The sequence below is a fragment of the Rhinichthys klamathensis genome, unplaced genomic scaffold (assembly GCF_029890125.1).
Source record: "Rhinichthys klamathensis goyatoka isolate OS25496 unplaced genomic scaffold, OSU_Roscu_1.1 h1tg000079l_1, whole genome shotgun sequence".
Classification (NCBI taxonomy): domain Eukaryota; kingdom Metazoa; phylum Chordata; class Actinopteri; order Cypriniformes; family Leuciscidae; genus Rhinichthys; species Rhinichthys klamathensis.
The window spans coordinates 41,939-60,107 of record NW_026606621.1 but is presented as its reverse complement, the minus strand read 5'-3'; the positions used below and the strand labels follow the sequence as shown (position 1 = coordinate 60,107).

Here is an 18,169-nt window from a genome sequence, read left to right as displayed (position 1 = left end):
GTTCTTTATCAGCATCTATATGGTTCCATGCAGAACATTTCATATTTATGGAACCAATCCATTACACAAAAGGTTCTTTATAGTGTCAAAAGGTTCTTTCATTAAAATGTTCTCCACACAAAGGGAAAAAAAATGGCTCTGTTTTTTTTAAGAACTGTTGACTGAAAGGTTCTTAGGGGAACACAAAATAGTTTTTCTATGGCATTGCTACGAAAACCCTTTTTGAACCTTTATTTTTAAGAATGAAGCATAAAAATATACAGAAACTGAGCGGCGAACTTTCTTTTAATGTGTCGCTTGTCACTTACCTTTGAAGGATAGGAATGATCCGTTCTGAGGGTGTGGAAAGTGCCGGCTCAGTTTGAAATAATGCTGGCGGATTGGATTTTCCAAAATTCTCATTGGTCAATGTTTCATCTGTCTCCTACCAGGAGCACAGGTACCCCGTCTCCCATGTCCCTGAGTCCATCTCCTGTCAGTTCGGTCAGCAGCGGCACTGGAGTGATGGGCTCTTCCTCTGCCTCTGGAAGTGTGGCCATTCCCCAACGCATCCACCACATGGCAGCCAGCCATGTCAACATCACCAACAACATCCTGCGCAGCTACGAACACTGGGAAACCTCTGACAAGCTGGCCCAGGAAAGTCAAGGTAGGATGGGTTTTGAGTTATATTTCAGGTTTTATTGTTCAGTAGACAGCTGGTACAGACACTTGTTTTTTCTTTAGACTCCAAGTAGTGAGTGGAGCAGAGCGATAAATACTGATATAGTGATATACAGTGATTTTGTTGGGATATAACATTAAAGGTGAACTAAGTAACTTTTTTACCTCAACCGAACAGCTTTGGAGTCATTGTAATGTTTATATTACTGATTTCGTGTTGAATGGTGGTCGTCTCGCACCCCCCTGGTGCCTGTGAGCCGCAAAACCACCCTTGCAACTTTGGGCCGGCGGGATATCAGGTCTCGCGAGGTAACGAATTGCTTTACGGCAAAAAACAGATCTGATAAAATTCGGATAAAATGAGCATCAAACAGAAATAACCCGGCGCCGTATACATGTGGTGTTCGAGGCGCACATACAATACAGACTGCCGACAGTTAAACAGGGCGCGCGCAGCTCTTAAAGGGGCCACACCTTATTTCCACTCGTTACAGTGTCCATCCTACTGAACAGGTACCGGTGTACAGGGGAAGGGGATCCGGCCGTGAGTGCGACCCATCTCTGCGTGAGTGCTATTCACGACAGTACAAGTACTCCACAGCGACTCTAGGGGTCGCTGTTTGACAAAAACGGAATTCCTACTTAGTGCTGCTTTAAGCAAAGGCTATAAAGGAAGTGTTGTGCGTAAAGCCCTTATAAGGAGATGATTTGGGCGTGTTTTATGCAAATGACTAACCTCATGCACGCACACGCTCATTTAAAATACTCCAAATTCATTAACATTAGAACGAGGTTAAGGACAAAAAAACACGGACGCATGTGTTTTAGGTGGACATTTTTAGTAAGAAGTCCTCCTGTATGTACGATTGCAAAATAATCAACCCTATCATTAGTGAAAAAGACCCATTCTTTTAAGCGGTTTACGGGAAAAATACTGAGAAGAGCAATTTGTACAATATTTATCAATGTATATTTTTTCGCTATAGTCGAGAGACAATTCGTCATTCGCCTACCATTTTTAGGGCTTTTATATCTTGCATTATAAAACAATCATTGAAGTGAAGAATCACTTTTCCCAAATTCTCCTAAAATCTCTCCCTCGCGGATAAATCTCATTTCGTCTTCGCTGTCGTAAACTGTATCTCTGCGTTATATAAGAAATTCACCTCTCACACTTGCAGTGACTCAACATTTTGATATGGACCACCAGAGAAATGAAAAAGCCACTATGCTAATTGCATTTGAGATCTGATGTGGCTTGTCATTTCCTCTCTTTCGTTCTCTCTCTCTCTCTGTCCTCTGGAGGAGACTAATTAAAACGCTCTGAGACCCCATGTGTTGTACGAGGTCTCCCCCGCCTCAGAAATCAGCCGTAATAAACTCTCTCTCTCTCAACTTCCCCTCCTCAGTGTCTTTCCTAGAAAGGACTGCAGTTAAAGGCTGGTGGGTACGAGCTTTGGTCAGAATGATAGCGGGATTGGCTCATTATGACAGAAGCAGGTCCTCGGGCGCGTACATGACTCTTTAGTCTGTTGTTGTCATCTGTTTGCTAATTGCTGCAGTCATTAGTAGGTGGCAGTGATGTCATCAGATACTCACGTTATCTTCAGGCTAAACTCACAGTAAGATGATTCACATTGATGTTTCTCTTTGATTTTCAGTGCCCGGGAAAATTTAATTAAAGATGAATGGGTCGTTTTTTTGTAAATTGATTTGTCTGTGTTCAGTGAAGAAAGAATTATTATTTTTAATTATTATCTTTATTGTAGTTTTTTTATATATATCACTGCTGCATGAAAACGAGTGGCTGAAAGGGTTAAAAAAAGAATTTTCTTAACTCTTCCACCGCCGACGTTTAAAAAATAAAAGTTGCCAGCCATTTTTGATAATTTTCAAAAAAATCTCATGGCCCCCTGATTATTTTGTTGTATGATCTGAACATGCAATATATCAAAAGAGAGAACAGAGCCTTTGCTTTTAAACACACACACACACACACAGGAAAAAAAACATTATATGCTAGCTATCATGAATTATTTTTTTATCAACACTTGAATCTGGGTAAGATTAATTTGAAAAAAAGCAACATTTTGTACAAAAAGCAACATTTTTTTTGTGAAAGACTACAACATGCATATAGCAATGCTTTTATCACTTGTTTCTGAATCTTTTTCACCTGTAAAAAGTGATCAGTTGACTTAAATTAAAACAATTGAGGAAACCCGTTGCCTTAAAATTATTAATTAAATAAACTGTATGCTTAATCGAAAATAAACTTTATGCTTAATCGAAAAAATTAAGTAATGTGGAATTGTCAAGTTCACATAACTTAATTTTTTCAATTAAGCATTAAGTTTGTTTACTTAATAATTTTAAGGCAATGGGTTTACAAAAAGAAATGTAAGTAAATGAACTGAATTTTTTTTTACAGTGTTGAGATTCTCGCCTCTTTCAGAAGATGTGTAATAGCGCCCCCTACCGTGTAACAGTGAAAACATGGTTTGACGGAAAATTCCTGCAATGTTGGGAAAAGTTGTGTCATAAATTACGGAAAATTCCGTCAATGGTGGTGAAAGAGTTAAGATAAATTCTAATAAGATCAAATACTTAATGAAATCATACAAAAACATACGATTATTCGAAGTAAAAGTAAGCACCCCTAAACATACCCGTCAGTGGGGCGTAAGAAGACCGTACGAAAATGTTCAAATGACATTGTACGAATTCATATGAATTAGCCACCAAAATGTAAAATAGTTATGAATTGCCATGACATTGTTCTGGGATGTTCCTAAATGCAATTCTTGAAATAGTTCACCCTAAAATGAAAATTCTGTCATCATTTACTCACCCTCAAGTTATGAATTTCTTTCTTCTGCTGAACACAAAATAAGATATTTTGAAGAATGTCTGTAACCAAATTGATGGTAGACATTGACTTCCATTGTGGAAAAACGTACTGTTCCACATAACAAAGAAATTCAAACAGGTTTTGGAGCAACTTAAGAGTGAGTACATTACATAATTTTCATTTTTGGGTGAACTATCCCTTTAAGAAGTCCTCAAATATAGTCTTAAGAACTTTTTTGTCTGAATACATGACTGTTTGAATGCGGTCAATGGACCCACGTGGTTTTTGGGTTAGATGTTGTAGTTACGGCTCCTTGCCAGCAAGCTGCATCTGCTTTGTTGTTGGTTTATGCTGTCAGTGCCACACTTAAAATGGCACTTAATGTCCAAAAGATCATCAACAGCTGTTATATATAATTTACCAGAGTCTCAAACTTCCCATGTTGACGACCACTGATGTGTGTGTCTCTACTCTCTCTTCTGCCAGAGTTCTTTGTGGAGCTGGACTCAGTAATGGAACCGTTGACGCAGCACAGCAGCATGACAGAACTGGTGCGCTACATACGCCAAGGATTGCACTGGCTTCGGCTGGAGGCCCATTTGTTATAGTGCTGGCACTTCCACTGTGCTCTTCCTCTCTCTCTGTCTTTCTCTCTCCCACTCTCTTCCCCACCGTTCATCACTACCTCCACCATCTTTGCCATCTACAACCCTCCAGAACCCTGAGGGAAGTCGGCAGTTAACCACTAGCGAGCCTCAGAACTGTGAGTTATTCCCTGGAGGGTGCCATGTCCTCGTTCCAGCTTGATTCCTGTAAGAGTGCGTCAGGAAAGTCTTGGGATGTCGGATCTGGAAGGACGGAGCGCTGCTGCTTCAAATTACAGCACTATGGGAGGCCAAATTTATTCACCTGTTACAAGAATAGAATCTGTGACTGTATAGCAGCAACTTACTAATGTTGTTGAACGGAAATTCAACTAGTGACCTCTGTGTGGCAAATCAAATTTGCTTTGTAAGGCAGGTTAGGCCAGAAACACACTTTACGCAAGTACGCAAAGGCAGACGTGCACGATACTGCTGAATATTTGTAATGCGTGATACTCTGCCAGTATCAAACATCAGCACGTAAGGGCCGCTAGATTTACCTTTCAATATCAACATTTCTTATCTATTATTTAGTCAAAAAATACATAAACGACTTGAATACACCTCTGAACATGTTTTTAAATGTTTTAATTAAAATCATTTTGATGAAGTCATAAAGTCAGAAATGTCAGTTATAAGAATTAAATTATTTAAAAGAACTTGGTTTGGCATAATATATATATACACACACACTACTTTTCAAAAGTTTGTTTGTTTGATTTTTTTTTTTTTTTTACTTTTATTTAGCAAAGACATATTCAAAATATTTAAAATAAATCCTCTTCTTTTGAACTTTTTCATTCAGCAAATGGTAATGGAAATCCAGAAAAAAATTTAATCACGGTTTCAACATAAATATTTAAACATTGATAATAATTAGAAATCATTATAGCAAATCAATTAGAATGATTTCTGAAGGATAATATTGTAATGATTCTGAAAATTCTGCTTTGCATCACATGAATAAATAACATTTTAAAATATATTCAAATAGAAAACGGTTCTTTTAAATTATAATAACATTTTACAATATTACCGTATTTTTGATCAAATAACATAAAAAAAATATTATAGACCCCAAACTTTTTAACTGTAGTGTGTGTGTGTGTGTTTGTGTGTGTGTGTGTGTATATATATATATATATATATATATATATACATACATATAGCTATATAGCTATATATATATAAACTGCTTCACTGCTTAATGATTTTTGAAAAACATTTAGTAGCAAAAAAAAACTTAAAGCAGGAAATGATATCATAGAGAGACTCCTCTTGACTGTGACTCGGGTTGCTGGCTACATACTTGCTTAACTAGCTCTTTAAACTGTTTCTTTAAGTTTAACTGAAACAGAAGTGTCCAATCCTGGTGCTGCAGGGCCTTGGGAACAGGACTGGACATGTCTGGATCACTCTCAGAGCCGCTATGGCATCGCTGAGAATACACACATTATTGCGCTCTGACACCTTTTAGAACACGTCGCATGAAATCCAGCTTGTCTAATGTACTTGCGTAGAGTATATTCCAGGCCTTAGCACTGCAAGATTGAGATACACAGGAATTAGGGTACAGATAAATGAGCTGTTAAAACTCCATTCATCTCAAACGTATAGATTCACCCCATCTGGAGATTCACACGCATCCATTTGAAATTGTGCTTATATGTCAAGGCTTTTTTTTTTTTTTTTTTTTTGTAAGGGACGGGTGCAGTAGTCATGTATTCTCTCAAATGTTCCCGTCTCCTATTTTGCTGTGGCACTATGACAGCTGGCGTCAGTGTGAGCAGTCTGATAGGCTCGTTGGCTTTGCTCCAAAGCTGCGTTCTCGGAGACAGACTTCACGTCTTGTGTTCGCAGCGTCAGAGGCTGATGGGAGATTTTATCCGTGCAATTAACTTATACATATGCACATATGACCGATTGATATCTCTGAGGGGGGTATCAGAGAATCTTAAAGATTTTTTTTTTTTTTTTTTTTTTTTTTTTTTTTATATGTACCATAATGACTGTGTTGTATATGACAGCTATTTTAACTGTTTGGTGTTTGTTCAATCTTGCATGTTAATGCAGAGAGGTAGAGGTACAGTAGAACTGAGAGACATCAGCGTATTTCATGAGCACTATGAAGAATCTATGTGTTTCGTCCAGTTTTTCGTCGTTTTGTTTTTTTTCAGCCTCGTTAGGGCTGGCTTGATAACGTTTAACATTAAGTTATTATCTATAGAGAGTTTATTAATGCTTGTACTTGAACATTACATTTTTCTATCTCCAGAGACGCTCCCAAACAAGCTAGGTCAGAATTTTTGAGGCCTAAACAATTGCATCATGTGATCAAATCACAAATCTTTTTTTAATCAAATGTTAATTTTACCACGCATAAACTCTTTACTGATGAATTTAATGTTAAATATGATACGGAATTGTTGATAACCTATCAGTGAGAGTCAAACTGTTTCTTCTTGCTGGTGTGTTCATAGGTATTTGTGTGTGTGTGTGTGCGTGTGTGCGTACGTGTGTATCAGATTTTCATTGGCAGGGTTCATTGTATTGTAAAGCTTCATATATCTGTCAGTATCACGTGAATGTCAGAATATGAGCGAGAGACGGGGATGTATGTGTGAAATAGACATTTCACTAAGATTATTCAAAAGTGCCTGCGTATCCAATGGAAATTTATTAGAGTCTATATTTAAGGATGACAATGGATCTGAATGATTTTCCATACCATATTGGTATATCCAATTTTTCTGTTTTCATAACATGATTATTTATTGATTGTCTTTGTAAAATGGCGGTCGTGGTACCTGTTTTTCGCTTTAATGTTCAAGTACATTTCAAATGTTTGCTTTCTGCTCTGATGACGATAGGAAATGACGTCTAAGTGCATTTGAGTGCACCTTTACATATTGTACAGCTAAATATACGTTTCTCATTACCTCCTTCATGGGCAATGTTGACATAACGTAGCGAGAAATGCGTACTGTCCAATAATGGTTTATAGTGCAATACTCACTGTAGCACACGAATAGCAATACATCAGGATACAATATTATTAAACATCTAGCGACGAACAGAAAGAATTGTTTCCCAAATTAATTACAGAGCAAAAGCACGTTTTTGTTGGAAGCCTCTATTCACTTCACGGACTTCCTTTGATGCAAGGCAAAATATCATTATGCAAATAGTGAAATTCTCCTTCCCATGAACAATATTACCAGCTGTTTTCTTATGTACATGGAGTCGGTTTCTAAAAATTGTGTGGTTTCTGCGGCATCTGTTGCTGTGCTTGTTTGAGTTATGCCAGTCTGGCAAAGAAATCTGTGTCCCTCTGGCAGTTGATCAGAAACCAGCAGCTCTGACTCACTCTAGCAGTGAAGTAAACAACCTGCTCTGCCTATTAGATGCACCTCTAATGCCCCCGGTTTGTCTTGCAATGAAACACAGAGCAGTCGTGTTCTTTCTGGTGCTTTTTTTCATGCTTCATATGCCGTCCTTGAATTGGGAATAAAGCAAGTGAGAAAAAATATTTGGTCCGATAGACTAGTACACGTTCACTATTGCTTTAAAAACTATCAATCGAGGCAAATCTTTAAAAAGCTGCTCTTTTTTTTACTTATTACATTGTTACAAATTGGTCATTACAATGTAATAAGGCAGAAACATTAGTTTGATTAATAGTAGGTGGAAACATTACTCATATGACAGTTTACAGGGATTTAATGAACTTATCATGTTAATATTAAATTGCAATGATGGAAATGTCAGTTTATAGTTTGTTTGTATTCAGAGAAGGCTGGATGTTTAATGGAAAATCAGTTGCAGATTTAAATAAAGGGCATTGATCCAATATGGCCAAAGCAGGGCAAATAAATATTTATTTGAATCATACTAGGATAATGGCCTGAACATCTATACATACAGTTGTGTTGCATTCATTAGTTAAATATATAGAGCCTAAATCATCAAGGTTGTCCATGAAAGTGCCACAAAAATCATGTGTTTTTATCCCAAAACTGGGACATATAACATGCTTTTGCAATGGATTCAACATATTTGATGTTTCTTATATTGACTTTGGTAATATTCCAATTCTTTTAGAACTTCACTGTTACATACTAACTTAAAACAACCATTTGACATATTGCTTACATTATTTAATAAGTGCCACAAACGTATAGCATTTACATTTGCTGTTGTACCATTCAGACCTCTGGTTTGACAAAGCTGGAAGGTGTTTAATTTTTAAATAATGACAACATAATAGCAATCACCCCGCATCTTTCAGAGGTAGCATAAGGTCGCTTTGTTTCTTTGTGCTTCTGAATGAGCTCTACGTCGATGAAAAAAAGCCTATCGGGAAGAACAATCCCCAATTAAAGCAGGCTCAGCTGGAGGCTTTCTATTTGCTCTGCACATTAAACATGTAAATAGCTCTCCGTTACCGTAAAACCACATCATGTCGTCAATTAAAGATCTTCCGATTCCCACGCTGATTAACATGCGGCGCGTACCATGGTACTTTTAAAAGGCATCGGCACTTTTGTGCAAAATACATCAAAAAGCCTTGATTTGAATTAAATGTAAGCACTTCTCTGGTCGTATGAATATTTCACTATAACGCAAGTTTATCGTTTTTCCGCCGATTGCCTATGGATCATCAAAATCTCATTGCTGTTGTCAAATGAACACGTTGCAAAGTCAGTTTCTAACTTCATCAGAGATTTCCTTTTTTAAATACCTTGTTGCAAATGCCTTGTTACCAATGTAAACTGTAGAGAATCAAAGATTCTTGTTCTGTCCGTTCGTCTTACTCTGTACAGTATAAGGTTGTGCGCCATGATTTGTCCTCTTGAGATTGTAATCGCATCGAGGCGTTGCATTTGACCCTTAAACCCATCCACAGCTTTGAATCTATGAAGATATGCAACATCTCTCATTGCTTCCATGTCATACGAGTCGGCCTTTTCTGCTGAGTCCTACATTTTCAGTTAAATCACCAACTGGAGAAACTTATCGTTGAGTCAGATGGGTAACACTACAATGGATTTCTTAAAGAAGAAAGGTATTCACACACAAGGCAATACTTACTCAAGGTGGATTGTTAGAAGCCATTGAAATAACCAAATGAAAGGCAATGTATTTGAGTACATTGGTGGCATGGTGTATTCAAAGCGATGTACATGATGCCAGAGCGTTTCGGGGTCACAACTGGCAAAATCTAAAAACTGAAATTGGAGCAATGTCCCAAAGAGCAGTTAATCTCGATTGAGCCTTATGGGAAATGATAGCATTTCCTTTCCTTGTGGTTTTAGAAATGCAGCCATCATACTGTTATTTAAAGGAAAGTTTCAAGAATTCATTTTGATAAAATATGCAAATCGATTTATGTGGAGGAGAAAAAAACTAAACTTAATGGCAAGGAAAAACAAGTTTTCTTACGAGTTTTAATGCAGCATGACTCTTTCTACCAAGTAACTGTCATAATCAAAGTTGCGTTGAATTAATACTCGATTTCAAAGACGTCAGTATTGTTATATGTTGTAGACATATTTAAACCTATCAGAAAGCAGTTCTGTGAAACTTGCGCTTTATAGAAATGCCTCAATGCTACCTATTGCCTAAAAGGATGTTGGTTTGACGTCACGAAAGAGCAGGATTTCTACTTTAAGTAAAATGGCATTATCTTACAAAGATATTGGCTGTTGGCAAAGTTGTACACATTACTTGCAATGACAGAAGATTTCAATGTTCTGGCATGCTGTAGAATTTAGGTTTTTGTTTTGTTCCTTTTTTTGTACAGAGCAGGTAACCTGCAGTGCTTTGAATTTATACATTGTATAGTTGTACGAATTCATTTTAAAATGCGTTATGTATCAAAAAACCTTTCTGCCTGGTTAGCTTTGTATTTCCAATGTGTTGCACAAGTCCAGCGATTTTTTTAATTATTATTTTTTTCTTTTTTTTTTCTTTTTTTTTTGCTATTGTATGTTTATTTTATAATAAAACTGTCAAAACGTAATGAACAAAACTGAGATGTAGTTATGTTGTTTTTAAATGTTTAATGTCTGTATAAAAATGATGAATAAAAATGGTATGAGCCAAATTGAAAAAAAAAAAAAGGTTTCGAAGATTTTCTGACCAAACAAAGACTGGATTTGAGTTTTCCATCTAATATATTTCAGTAAAACGTACAGTGTCTGCAATTTCTGAATAAACAAGCCTTGGAAGGAACGTATAACTTAATGGGAATTAATTCTGCATCCTAAATGGTGAAACTAAATGGTCTTTGGGCATCTTGTATGAGACATGAAACACTACTGGATATGACAATATTAACAATAACGACCACATTAACCTTAAAGCACCATGGTAAATATAAATGTTTCCCAGGACAGACTCGGTGAACTGAAAAATAGTTCATGAGTCAATGACTTTGTTGGTGTTTGCCAAATGTAGGAGGAAAAATTTATGTATTTCCAAAATCCAGTGATCATATACATGACATTTTAATTTAAATTAGATTGTGGTTACTGGGCCTCATAACGGAGCGTTCCTCTTGAATATAATGCCCTCTTATTTATTCATCACTGGGAAATTCGCATGCTCAGACATGCGTCTTATTAATTTATGAGCCTCTTTGTGTGCGGAGAAGCGCTTGGATTCTGTAATTTAAGCCATAAAATAATATACCTTTAATATAATAATGCGCCTAATAAAATAGCACACCTTTCTCTCATATTGTAGTGGGTTCCTCCCATTAAATAATGCTCCAAATGATGTGTCAAAAAGACTTTTATTTACTGAATATGAGCTTTTCATTTCTTCCTGGCACTGAACCACCCCCTTGACAGTTAAGATTTATTGATTTAATTGCCTAAGGTAACCGTGCAATAAAATCATTGCAAAGATAAATTTCCATGGCGCTGTGCACAATCAAGGTAATTTTTCAGACACTAGGGCTGCATGTCTTCAGGTTACAGGTGCAGATTTATAAGTCCGAGTCCCTCATTACCAGGGGATAGTTTTAACAGTGAAAGGTGTAATAGTTTCATGAGTGATTGTTTCCTGAACTGGGCATTTGCTAATTGACGGTTTCAGTGCCAAATTAGATTTATAACATGGCCAAAACCCGATGTTTCTCTTTAGGATTCAGAAATGCGCTAGTTGTGAGATGTTCATTTTTGAGCTCTCGCAAACCCATTAAAAACTCTAAAAGCAAATCAATTTGAAGACTTTTTGATTATGTTTGGTGGTGTGACAGCACAAAAGTTCACAGAAATGACAATTCTGTCAACATTGCCTCATCCTCATGTTGTTTCTAACCTGTATGACTTCTGTTGAACACAAAAAGAGATGTTTAGATGAATGTCTGAGCTGCTCTCTTTTAGAAAATGACAGTGGGTGGGGACCAACTTCTTCAAGGAGAGCATAAAAGCATTATTACATTTCAAAATTACATTTTATCATTCATCATGCTATCCCAAGTGACAACTGAGGAACATTACCAGCAATTTATCATATATATGAGAGTCGACAATATTCACAGTTTCACAGTGCAGGCTAAGATAAGAGTGAGATGTTCCCTGTATGTCTTAATCTTATAAAAGCTGTTGGTAACACATTTTTTTTTTGTACAGTGTCCTTGTTACACATGTTACATGTAGTTAATAGCAGTAAATCATGCCTAATTACATGCAACTAATCCTAACCCTAACCCTGTTGTTAATTAAAGGGATAGTTCAGTTTGAAATTAATTTTTGGTATGTTTTAGCTTACCTCAAGGGCATCCAAGATGTAGGTGTCTTTGTGTCCACAGTATTTTCAATTTTGATATTTTTAGGTCAAACCGTTCTTGTCAGTCAGTCATATAATGCAGGTCTATGGTCACCACCTCAAAGAGCATGCACAGAGAAGTCCAAATTAAACATGATTTAATGACTCGTAAATGTTAGTACACATTGATGGCCTAAGACACGAAACGAGCGGTTTGTGTGAGAAAACGAACAGTATTTATACCTATTATACATTTTTACCTCTTGTAAACACAGCCACGTCCAAGTGATCTGAGGGCGCCGGCGCCTCGGTCTTTTCCGGAAAGCGCCGGAAGTGATCTCTCGCGCGTGTACGTCACTCATTGTTTACACAGAACAGAGATTGTAGGTAAGATGGCTAATTAAAATGGTACTAATTTGCGCTTATCCGGGATGTTTAAACCGTCGTAAAAGAAAACAATTAAAAAAAATTAAAAATAAAACAATTGTATGAGTGACGTACACGCGCGAGAGATCACTTCTGGCGCTTTCCGGAAAAGACCGAAGCGCCGGCGCCCTCAGATCACTTGGACGTGGCTGTGTTTACAAGAGGTAAAAACGATATAAATACTGTTCGTTTTCTCACACAAACCGCTCGTTTCGTGTCTTAGGCCATCAATGTGTACTTACATTTACGAGTCATTAAATCATGTTTAATTTGGACTTCTCTGTGTATGCTCTTTGAGGTGGTGACCATAGACCTGCATTATGACTGACAGACAAGAACGGTTTGACCTAAAAATATCAAAATTGAAAATACTGTGGAAACAAAGACACCTACATCTTGGATGCCCTTGAGGTAAGCTAAAACATACCAAAAAATTATTTCAAAGTGAACTATCCCTTTAACTCTTTCCTCGCCAGCATTTTTGATGATTTTCACAAAAGTTTCATGGTCCCCGGAATATTCTGTTGTATGAATATTTGAACAAAGCAAATCAAAAAATGTTCTGTTTTCATGGGCTGTTGCAGTGTTAAAGATTCTGTGCTTTTTTGTAAGCACACAAACACCTCCAGCATTCCTCTAAAACGTGTGATATCTAGAGGAAGAAAAAAAACATTGTTTTAAGGAATGAGCACATCTGCTGTTTGTTCCCTACATAAGATGTTGCTGGTGAGCAGTTTATTTTAAATTAGATGTTCATTAACAATATCTGTTTACTTTTTAAATTTGTTTTTCTATTTAAAGTTTTACTGATATTAATTACTATAAAATTCATTAACAAAAAAAAAACAATTATTACAATTGCCCAAGCACTGAATCTGTAGAAGTCAGTTTATTTGACAGTCAGCTTATTTACTAGACATTTTAAGGAACGCTATCTACAATTATGCAATTATCCGATTTTTCCTCCTTCCCTTGCCGTTCTTGTGCTCGGCAGTATTGACTTAAGTGTGTTAGCCGCTTAATTAAATGATTCTTGATTAAAGCCAGAGCCTGGTGAGAACAGCACATCACATTTCACTGCTTTATAATTGGCTTCTTGTTACGTTCCCTCAGATTGTGATGTGCGGAGGGCACAATTTATTAGTTTTCTCTTCCATCTCTTAGTTGAGCAATTAAACAGAGTGTACATGTGATATGCTTCATGAACTGGACCAAAAGAAATCTCTTTTTTTTAATGTGGAACATGTGTCGGCAGAATTAACTGCATCCATTTCCCACCTTTTCCACATGAAGAGAGTGTAAACACATGGATGCACATAAAGACACTGATGTTTGCACTAAAAAGACTAATACATGGTTGCATTGATGTACATTATATAATGTTTACTGCTTCGAACAATTGCATGCGTAACACTTTAAAATAAGATCTCATTTAGTTAGTTAATACATCAACTAACAATGATCAATATATTCTTACAGCATTTATTAACCTTTGTTAATGTTAGTTAATACAAATGTTGATAAATACAAAGAATATTTAATGAACAAGGAGAACATTCAAGAGATTCGTACAGTAGGAGAATAACAAATTAAATCATACATATACTATAACCAAAGACGAGAACCGACAAACACAACTGAAAACACAGGGATGTATAAGGTAAGAACAAATGAACCCACACAGTCACAATACGTAACAAATACAAACAAATGAGGATCTTAAAGGGATACTCCACCCAAAAATGAAAATTCTGTCATCATTTACTCACCCTCAAGTTGTTGCAAACCGGTATGAGTTTCTTTCTTCCGATGAACAAAAAGGAAGATATTTTGAAGAACGATTGGAACCAAGCAGTTGTTTGGCACCATTGACTTCCATAGTAGAAAAAAAAAAAATACTATGGAAGTCAATGGTGCCAAAGTTCCAGTCGTTCTTCAAAATATTTTCCTTTGTGTTCAGCAGAAGAAAGAAACTCATACAGGTTTGCAACAACTTGAGGGTGAGTAAATGATGACAGAATTTTCATTTTAAGTAACCAAGAAAACAGAACTAAACTGCAATGAAACACAAGAAACAGAAACGATAAGACAACTAAACCTAACTAAACTGTATGGAAGAAAACTGTTACTGTCCACAGAAGAAATAAAGTCAAATGGGTTTGGAACAACACAAGGGTCAATAAATGTGTGAGCAATCCCATTCATTTGAATATGTATTTAAATATGTGTTCAATTGTGAATGATGTCAGATATTGGATTTAATGGAGGTTCTATAGACAGGTTTCTCCAGAAATAAGCTCATCTGTACTCTGACATCATGGGCCAGGTTCCTCTTGACAGTCTGTCATGGACCGAAAAGCCTGGAAAATTTAAGAGCATTTTCATGAGAGCATGACACATCTATCCTATAGCAGCCTGCTCTAATATAATAAATAAAGAGTCCTATTATCAGCAATGCACAGCAGTCTATTATACAGTGTTAATCAGCATCAAAATATACATTAATAATGCAGTAATACGATGGCATGGAAATACAAACAATTACAAACAAACGCACAATTTCAGTTTTGATGGATCGTTTCCAACCAATCGCTTCCAAGGAGTAAATCCTCGTTGTATTGACACATTTGAGTGAGTTTGTAGGAATCTTCCCTGTGTGTTAAGAGGAAGCAGTTGAACACGCTCCAGTGACAGCATGTCTGTCACAATACAAACGGCCTCTGCCATACATCAAGCAGGCAACCTGACTTAAGGACGCGACTATCGCCTGCTTTTTATTACGCGCCGCACTTGACAAAGAACAGCATGCTCTCCTGGAATTCACGGCCGCCTCGCTCCACAATATGTGTTGTGCTTTCCCCAAGGTTATAATAAGAATTTATTCTCTCCCTCCCTCTGTTGGCAGATTGGAGGGAAGCCGATGATGTATGAGCCATCGCCTGTTATTTATTTGCCAAACTCTCCCAGATGTGGGGCTATCATTTATCTACTGACAAATCAAACCTTCCAAACAACCTCTGCTGTGACCCCAGCCAGAGCGGAGCAGTGCTGCTGGTGAAGATACACACACACACACACACACACTGACACCTCTACTGTGACCCTAAAACAGAGGCACCGGCTGGTCAGGACACATGCATGCACACACACACGCACACACACACACACACACACACACACACACACACACACACACACACACACACACACACACACACACACACACACACACACACACATAAATGTCCCATAACATATTGGAGGCTGGGGCTAGTTTTCATGTTTTCATGCATCAGTGAATATTTCTCAGTATCATTTTATTTCTGAAAGTTATCTTCTGTATTGGCAAATACCTTATAGTCTTGAGTGTTTACTCTGATGTTGCTCATGAAAAAAAAAAAGATACAGATCATTGAACATCGTCACACTATATGGAGTAAGCTGTCACTAAATCAAAATGATGACATAAAATTATAGGCTTTCCGCAAAATATGAACAGCATAAAACGATTTTGAAGCACATTCATGACACACCAAACATATAAAATGAAGCATACAAAAAAGATCAAACTAATGCTCTCACTAAAAATATTTTAGTTCATGAATTTAATAGCTAAACTGTAATTAAATGAGTAACAATAAATAATCTATAACATTTAAAACGAATAATAACTTGTCACATTAAACAATGTATACAATGTGACAACGTTCCCCAACCTAACATCAACTATTACTAAAATATGATGACACCCTTTGTGATAAATAAGTACATTTTAGCATTTTTTTAAAGGGATGATGGAAGATTACAGAAATATTATACTGTGTGTATGAACCGAATGTAATGTATTCGGACACTTAAATGCATGTCAATTGCAATTGAATGAAAGGGTATTTTAGTTTATATTAATAAAACAAATTAGCTGAACTTTAGAGTGTTTTATTTTTTTTACCACTACATTTTTACATGTAATTTCATAATTCTATTGTGCTTGAAATATGGTTAAAGTGTACTGACGAATGTACTGACAAGAATTTATGGTGACCTAAATTATACTTTAATGTCATTTTGGTTACATTTTATTCCGATAGTCCACTTAAGACATTCATTGTCAACTAACTCTCATTAGAGTATTAGTAGACTGTTAAGTTCGGGTTAGTTGAATAAGTTGACGTGTAGTCGAAAAGTTGATTTAGTAGAATGTCTAAAGTGGACTATCGAAATAAAGTGTTACCATAATTTCTATTCAAACTTGTATGTCTTTAAATGCAACAAAAGTTAATTAAAACAGAAACATAATTAATGCGAAGTGCACTATTTTATCAGAAAAATCTATTTAAGTTTGTCAAAGTTGGCATGAAATGGAAGTTGAGTTAGTCTTTTTTTTTGTGATACGGCTTTTCAAACAAACAAAATGTAGGGCGGAGCTTGATTTTGTTGGAATTGATTGGTTGGTTGTTGTTTGCTATTGGTGGATCTCATGTGAGTGACAGCTTATCAGACAACAGAGAGATTTTGATTAAAGATTATGAGGACACATGAATTTAAAAAATATAATAATAGTGATTGCACAGATAATTCATTTATAATAAATACTGCAATATTCAATTTAGAAAGGTGACTTTAAGAAACATAGTCATGGAAGTGTCCTCTCTTTAAGTACACTAAAGTGCCAAATGCAAGTAGCCAACTTCAAAGTAGATTTGGAGTACACTACAAGTGCACATTCAATAAAAAGCACATTTCTTTTTCACAAAGGATTGCAATTATTCTAAACATGATTTCAAACTAAACCACTGCGAAACAAAATGCACTTTTGAGTAATTGCTTTAAATGCTTATAGTTACTTACAGTTAACCGTTGTGGCAACTTATAGTGTACACCCTGTATACACACACACACACTCACCTAAGCATCTTCACTAGCTGAAGATATCCAATGCACAAACTTTTAACGAATAAGTAAGAAGAGATAAATGTTTTTATATATAATTTTATAACACCATATTCCTTTATTTCACACTGTATTCAAGTACAATGAGCCACACTGTGATTCTGTGACACTTTGTATTCATCTAAGCATATTACTGCACTCCCCCCCCCCCCCCCCTGTCGGCTCTGTCCCAGTCAGCATATTTGGGCAGGACATTAGGGTTCTCCCTGATAGGGTCTCCAGTGACCAGCTTTGTGCTGACGGGGCAGTGAGAGACTCCAGCCTGACTGAACCAGAACCACACACAACACTGATCTGTTCGGCTCAGTCTGTTCTGGATTTGATCTGATTCTAAGTAAGCAGTCTGCATTCTTCATTCCTCGAGTATTTCTGTCTCTGACTCCAAGAACAGACAAAAAGAGTGTGCCAGTAATGAAATGATCATATGTCTCTGTTATCCTTTGAATGTCTGATGTCAGTGAAATAATGATTGATACTGTGCGATTCAGAAGCGTGAAAGCCAAAATAATTACCAGCTTTTAAAGTCAATGGGCTGAACAGCTATACAGACCACAACAGAAAGAGACAAGAGGAGATAATAGATGTTTCTACACACGCATGCTTAACCAAACAACTACACAATGATTGGTTTACGATTGTATAATTTGTAATAAACAATAATGATGTATGACATAAGTTAAAATAGCTTTGTTAAATACGCCCAATGAAAGGGTTCTTTATAAATAGTCTATAAATAGTTCCCCATCCTGGCTTCTGATTGGTCAATACAGCATTCCAGTCATGCTGCATTCCACAATAAAGTAAGATCTATGACTTGAAACACCTGTTCGCTGTATCACTGTGCAGCATTTATACTTAC

General features: G+C 36.5%; 1 protein-coding gene across 1 annotated transcript in view; it reads left to right on the top strand.

Annotated features, from left to right (window-relative positions):
* Nucleotides 1–4,574, top strand: part of aff2 (AF4/FMR2 family, member 2) — a 251,479-nt gene extending 246,905 nt beyond the window's left edge. The window contains exons 20-21 of the mRNA XM_056251211.1: nt 432–649; nt 4,001–4,574. Coding sequence (XP_056107186.1) covers nt 432–649; nt 4,001–4,122 — 340 coding nt within the window. The 3' untranslated portion in view covers nt 4,123–4,574. The remainder of the gene's footprint in view (nt 1–431; nt 650–4,000) is intronic.
* Nucleotides 4,575–18,169: the final 13,595 nt, after the last annotated feature.